This window comes from Stigmatopora nigra, chromosome 1 (genome assembly GCF_051989575.1).
Source record: "Stigmatopora nigra isolate UIUO_SnigA chromosome 1, RoL_Snig_1.1, whole genome shotgun sequence".
NCBI classification, from domain to species: Eukaryota; Metazoa; Chordata; class Actinopteri; order Syngnathiformes; family Syngnathidae; genus Stigmatopora; species Stigmatopora nigra.
Window position 1 is genome coordinate 18874789 of NC_135508.1, and position 6000 is coordinate 18880788.

At 40.5% G+C, this 6000-nt stretch overlaps 1 protein-coding gene across 2 annotated transcripts in view; it reads right to left on the reverse strand.

Annotated features, from left to right (window-relative positions):
• LOC144197308 (low-density lipoprotein receptor-related protein 1-like) overlaps positions 1-5307 on the reverse strand; it is a 69736-nt gene extending 64429 nt beyond the window's left edge. The window contains exon 1 of one of the 2 annotated variants that reach the window (XM_077718009.1): positions 4636-5307. In XM_077718009.1, coding sequence (XP_077574135.1) covers positions 4636-4708 — 73 coding nt within the window. In that variant the 5' untranslated portion in view covers positions 4709-5307. The remainder of the gene's footprint in view (positions 1-4635) is intronic. The other variant, XM_077718010.1, reaches the window with a different exon arrangement.
• Between the last annotated feature and the right edge of the window lie 693 nt (positions 5308-6000).

Sequence of the window (6000 nt, forward strand, 5' to 3'; positions counted from 1 at the left end):
ATGAACGGACATGGGCAGTTAAAACTTTTGCACAGTATCTACTTGGTTAATTTATTGAAGAAAAAAAGTGTTTTTCAAAGCACCACAGTACCAATGCAGTGCTCATTGAAAGAAATATCATCCATGTTTGCCAGTGTATCATAGTAGATGTGTTCTAATCAAGCCCAATGTGTAATAGTTTACATTACACTTGTGCTTCTGGAGATTTTCTTCTTTGTGTGAGCAAATACAAGGATTAATTCTCAGCCTTCCAAAGCCCAGGTGTTCTCAGCACAGTATGCTGCCTAAACATTCCCAGAGTGGATTCTGGTGGAAAACAAAAGCTAAAGTAAGTCCTTTATCAACATTCTTCAGGTCCATCAAGTAGTCAACAATAATATTAGCCTGGCTCATTTCTGGGGTCCACAATATTATTGAGATGTGTTTATCGCACTGCTGTTTAAAGTTGCTGATGCTACAAAAAAAAAAAAATCACAGCCAGAGAAGAAAAGGCACGGATCTCCCCAGAGGAATGATTGTAGTGACAGGTAACTGCATCACTGAAATCAGAACAGATATCTTTTCTTTTTCCCCTTTCAGGAAATACTTTATTAGAAGTGCAATTAGACCATACGCGCACACACACACACACACACACACACACACACAGGTCAAATGTAAAGCCTTCCCAAGGCTAAACAATTTGCATTATCAGGAAGTGCGTGGGGAAGAAGAGGGCAGATGGAAGTTGTTATTCCTGAATTTGTGTGTTGCATTAATAATTCAGATGTAGCACAGTCAAGGCCTCTGGGATGTATTATGGAAAACCAAAGCAGAGGTTATAGTTTCAATACGCATAGCAGTTGAGAAGAATATGAAGATCAATGTGACGAATTATTCAACTCACTGCGGATAAAGCCAATGACGAGCTTTCTAAATGTTAAATGAGTCAAACCACATCAGTGCTACATAAATATTTTCATCCAACCTCACAAAAATCACTTGGTTTTAATCAACACAATTACAGTGGTAACTATAGATTAGAGTTATTTTCTTTGCTCCATTGACTACGCACAATGCCTGTAACTTGAAGGAGCGTGAGACTTGACCGGCATCTCACCAGATTTGACCTTCTCTGATCAGGTGTTAAAAGCACCAGGGCTCCCAGCCATCTAAACCTTTACGGCACTAAACAAAACTCTGGGTGGTCAGCTCCAGGGCTCGGGTGAGGAGTTCACGACTAGTTATGTGCAGTTACAAAGCAGCACTCACAGCTGCTCCAGGTGTTAAGAAAACTTTACAGCCGCCAGCTACTTTTCAACAACACTGTGTACTGACTGTGTGGCATTCAAGAGGTATGATACTAATCTAATGTCACTAAATGCACATTACACACCAGCAGTCTAATGATATAACTCTTGAGTTGACAAAAGGACTACCAAGCTGGTCATGAAACAATCACTACATGGTTATGGAAGACTTTTTTCCTCCTTTTTAAAACACTTACGTGGCAAGCAGAAAACACCAATTAGACCCCACCCCTGCCTGCCATTGGGAAACAACAAACACTCTTTCATCTGGAGCCTCTCACACTTATAATATGTTAGGAACATGATTCTAATCTGCTTTATGGTCACGCTTGAAGGAAGTGAAGGGGTAGAAGCAGGCTACTTTAACCACATGTTTTTTTCTTCACATGTTCTAGTATAGTTTATAGGATTTTTTTATATTTAGCCTGAACTCATTTGCTGCAATTTACCCTTATGGATGTCCTACCATTCGAGAAATGTCAATGATTACTGCCAGTCTCCACCATGTTCAGATGGATTGGACAACCATTGCTGTAAATGGTACTAAAACATGGTCATCACTGCGAACCAATGCCATTTGAAACAAAATGGGCGTGTACTTTCATCAATGGCGCCAAATCAATGACTAAAAAGGTGGTGCTGAGGACTAGGTGCCAGAAAATGAGAAGATGCAGTTGGATGATTTTTAAAAAGGGAATGTGCTAATTGTATCTGTTTTCTTACTTTTTGCTAAATAAGCATTTGAAAATGCACAACCGGCAAATGTCCAAGACATCAATTTTATAGGGAATCAAAGGGCAAGTCCTATTTAAAGGTTCAAGTAAAAAAATCTTTATAGCCGATGATCCACATTCATAATTTTCACCATAGGTATTGTCATGTTCTTAAATCCCACAAGGGTCACTAATATGAAAGTCCAATGTTTGTATTTAGTTCTTAGAAGAAAACCCTGATTTAACACTTTCAACTGGGATACAAATATGACACAAATGGCTCAATGCAGTCTTAAAATGAGCTCCAATGCAAACCACATCTCAACCTCATCAATCGCAGGAAGTTTCGTGAACAAACCCAGAGGCAGACATTCTCAAAAGCTCACTTTGTAACATGAACCACAGCAGTGACATGGCCACAAGTGATGCCGCCGCAAAGACAACACAGTGCAGTTTTGTTTTGACACAATTAAATTGAAGTGTGTTAGAAATACATTTAACTACCTCCACCACATGAGGGGAAGCTGTTGTATAGTCTGTGCAGTAAAAGTCTACAGTTGTCTTGTTTGTCCACAATTTACACAGACTGGATTACTGAGTAAAGAAGGCATCTCATCGTTTGAAGCATTTCTTTTAACAATAACACACGGCCAACCGATGTCTGTCTTTAAGTACTTTTCTGGTCAAAGTGTGCTTGAAAAACACAAATGTTACTACCATGATAGGGACAAAAATAACGGATGTCTGCTTGCCATTGAACTGCAATGACTTTTTGACCTTCCTCTAGTTAATCCCTTCTCATTCATAAAATACAGCTTGCGGCCCCTCTGGTTTATCTTTCGGACTGGTTCACTTTGCTGTTTAGATTTCAATCTCAAACTCGGAGGAAAACATTGACCCTTCAAATATAAAACATCCATATTATTTCCAGCCTCCTGCTCCTTGGGTGACGTAACCTCCTGTCCATTTTGAAAAACGCCTCCAGCTGAGGTTTATTTCGCTTTTCAGCTGTTCCCTCCCCCTCTCAGCACTCACATCTAAGTTGGATTAATGGTCTCCCTGTGCCCAGATGTTACATACTGATGGAGAAGATGGGAGGAGCTTGTTGACTTTCGTAACCCTAGCTATTGCTTATAGTAGGAAAAACCTACCCGTGAAACAGAATTTAGTTTATATATATATTTATATATTTATATATACTATCTGACAAGTGATAACACAGCAATGGGAAATTTGCTATATGCACCACATTATGAATGAATACAAAAAGGTGATTCTTCTTGATGAAACATATTCTTTGTTTCCAACCAAATTACTAACATTTTCTAAGGCACTAGTAAGTATTCTCTTATTTATATTAAAAAAATAAGTAAATAAATACGTTTATAAAAAGAAAATTACATAAATGAATAAACAAGAAAATCCTGCATGTATTCTTTTTATCTATTTAGGATGCTTGTTTATTTTTTTAAAGTAATGTTTAAAAATGGTATTTGTTTTAATGCATTTTTATAATCAACTTTAAAGTAGGGGCAGCCCGGCCGGCAGCTTGAGTGGTTAGGACGTCGACCTCACAGCTCTGGGGTCCTAGGTTTAAACCCACGTCCGGTCCACCTGTGCACTACCCTAGTAAGGATAAAGCGTTTCAGGAAATGAAATTAAACTTTAGAGTGTTATTCAGGGCCATAAACAGAGATTGTTTCAAATTGATTTGCTTTTATTTGCATTAATTATTTCTTTTTTTAAAACATTACGTTTTTTTTTTAATATTTATTAATCTAATGGAACAAAATAATATAATTCAATTGCCCTAAGAGTGACAGGTGACCAGTCAAAGAAGTCAGCTATGATAGGATAAACTCCAGCACCCTGCAGCACTGACAAGGATAAGCAGTGTTGAATATAATTCAATTGAGACGTCAAGTCTACATATGTGGACATGAATGTGTTAAAATTGTATCCGACATGAGCCAAAATGTGATGGCCACATATGCGCGTCTTTTTTGATTGACCAAAAAGGGTTAAGTTAACATAAAGAGCAACTGGTCCAAACCGTTTTATATATTGTCATATTGGGAAGCACGGCAGGTCGTTGATGTTAAGATCTTGTTAGGTGAATCAAGGACAGTCCACGATCATTGTTTTAAGGAAATATTGAGGTGTAGTGTGACCAATCCTTGATAATGAGCACACAGTGTGGCTAGATTAACTCTTTCTATAGTGCACATTGAACTCACTAGCTGTCATTGACTGTGCTTGATGGGGTTACGGTTTGGGTTTTTTTCTGTAAATAATCACAGGATTAAATTGACAAACCGCACAGAACGATGACATGTCGGTTGTCTTCCATTACCTGTCCGTTTGATGACTCATTGTTAAACGGTCAATGACCTGACGTTGTGATTTGGCTTGCAAGGTAGGCCCTTAAGTAAAATCCGATCTAGGCCAAATGCCTGCTTTGTGCGCCACTTTCAGTGATGAATGAAATGATCGCAGCTGTGTTGTTGTGGCTTTGTGTGAGTATGTGTGTTCTATACAGGCCTGCATTTAGACTGGGGGTGCTTCAGTATGTGATCTCAATGGAGTGTTTTAGTTTAATGCTGAAGGAGCCAACAGGCGGGCGAGCGTCTTACCTTCGGCCGCACCGTTAGGAGAGATGACCCCCAGGCTGAGTAGAAATCCCAAATAAAGCCAGCTCATCGCCATCTCCTAAGCAATGCCCCCCAGCGGCACTGTTACTGGGGAAAGGAGCAGCGATCGAGGGAGGGATCGGGGTGCGAGACTTGGCCGGATCTCTAAGACCAAAGTCGTCCGATCGAGCACCTCATCCGAACCCCGGCTGTGAAGATCCGGGCGCGTTGATTTGAGTTGTACACCTTCGGCCAACACACCTTTTCCTTTTCTTCCTCGGGGGAAGGAATAAAGAGCAGGAGACACCACTGTGTCTAAACGAAGCGCTGCAGCAGCACTGTCATGAAGAAGAAATACTGCAAATACTGGAAAAGGACGCTCAGCATTGGAGCATGATGCACAGTGTGGCTCCTCACCACCATGCCCCCACAACCCCCTGCTCCCCCTCGCGCAAACACGCGAGCACGCCGGCTCCGCAATCACAGGATTCCGCAAAGCGATTGAGAGGTAAAAACGCCAATTCGCCCAATTAAAGGACGCACGCCGTCCCCGTAGCTGCACAAGTGTCTCCTCAAACGTGCAAACCGCACGAGTGGATGCTAAATGTCTAACTCGGAGCACCGGGGACGAGCCCGTGACGTCACCGTCTTGATTCCACACAAAAAGCGAGAGAAGTGAGCGCCTGTGGGGATTCTACGCATGCGCCAACACACCTCCCCTTTCTCCGATTTCAGGCGTTTTGCAGCCCACTGTCTGTCTAGGTGGGACTGTCACGTTCAAGATATCGTGTGAATGATCCGAACTGAGGTCCTGTTGAAATCTTAAGTGTAAAGGTCCAATAAATTGCAAAACCAATTCAAAAGCGAAAAGAGAATGTCCTCCGCCGGTGAAGTCTCAATGATTGAATCAATGCTTTTCGTGTCAAATGGTGCCCTCTAGCGGCAAATACAATGAATTGTGTGAAATTGTCAAAATAATTGGATGAGTAGTTGTGCTGGCAAGAATAATAATAATAAATATGATATAAAGTAGAGAAAAGAAACAATCTGTGCCCAGGTGACTGAGGAAAGAGTATGTTTTTATTTCATATTTTTATCATTTTCTGATTCGATGAATTGTTTGTAATATGATGGTCAGAGGCACAATGATGCGTTTCTTTTGAAGTAGTTCAATGAATAGACTGCCTTAAATCGTTTAATACGGGTATTCGAGTTTTATAAAGTATTGTCTCATTTATTTACGTGTCCTTTATATTTTTATAAGGCTACCTAAATGCTGGTCGTTGACAAGATTAAGAGTTGGGAAACTCACTTGTGTAAATATATCAAGAATCTGGCTCTATACCAAAAGTCAACTGTCACGCATTT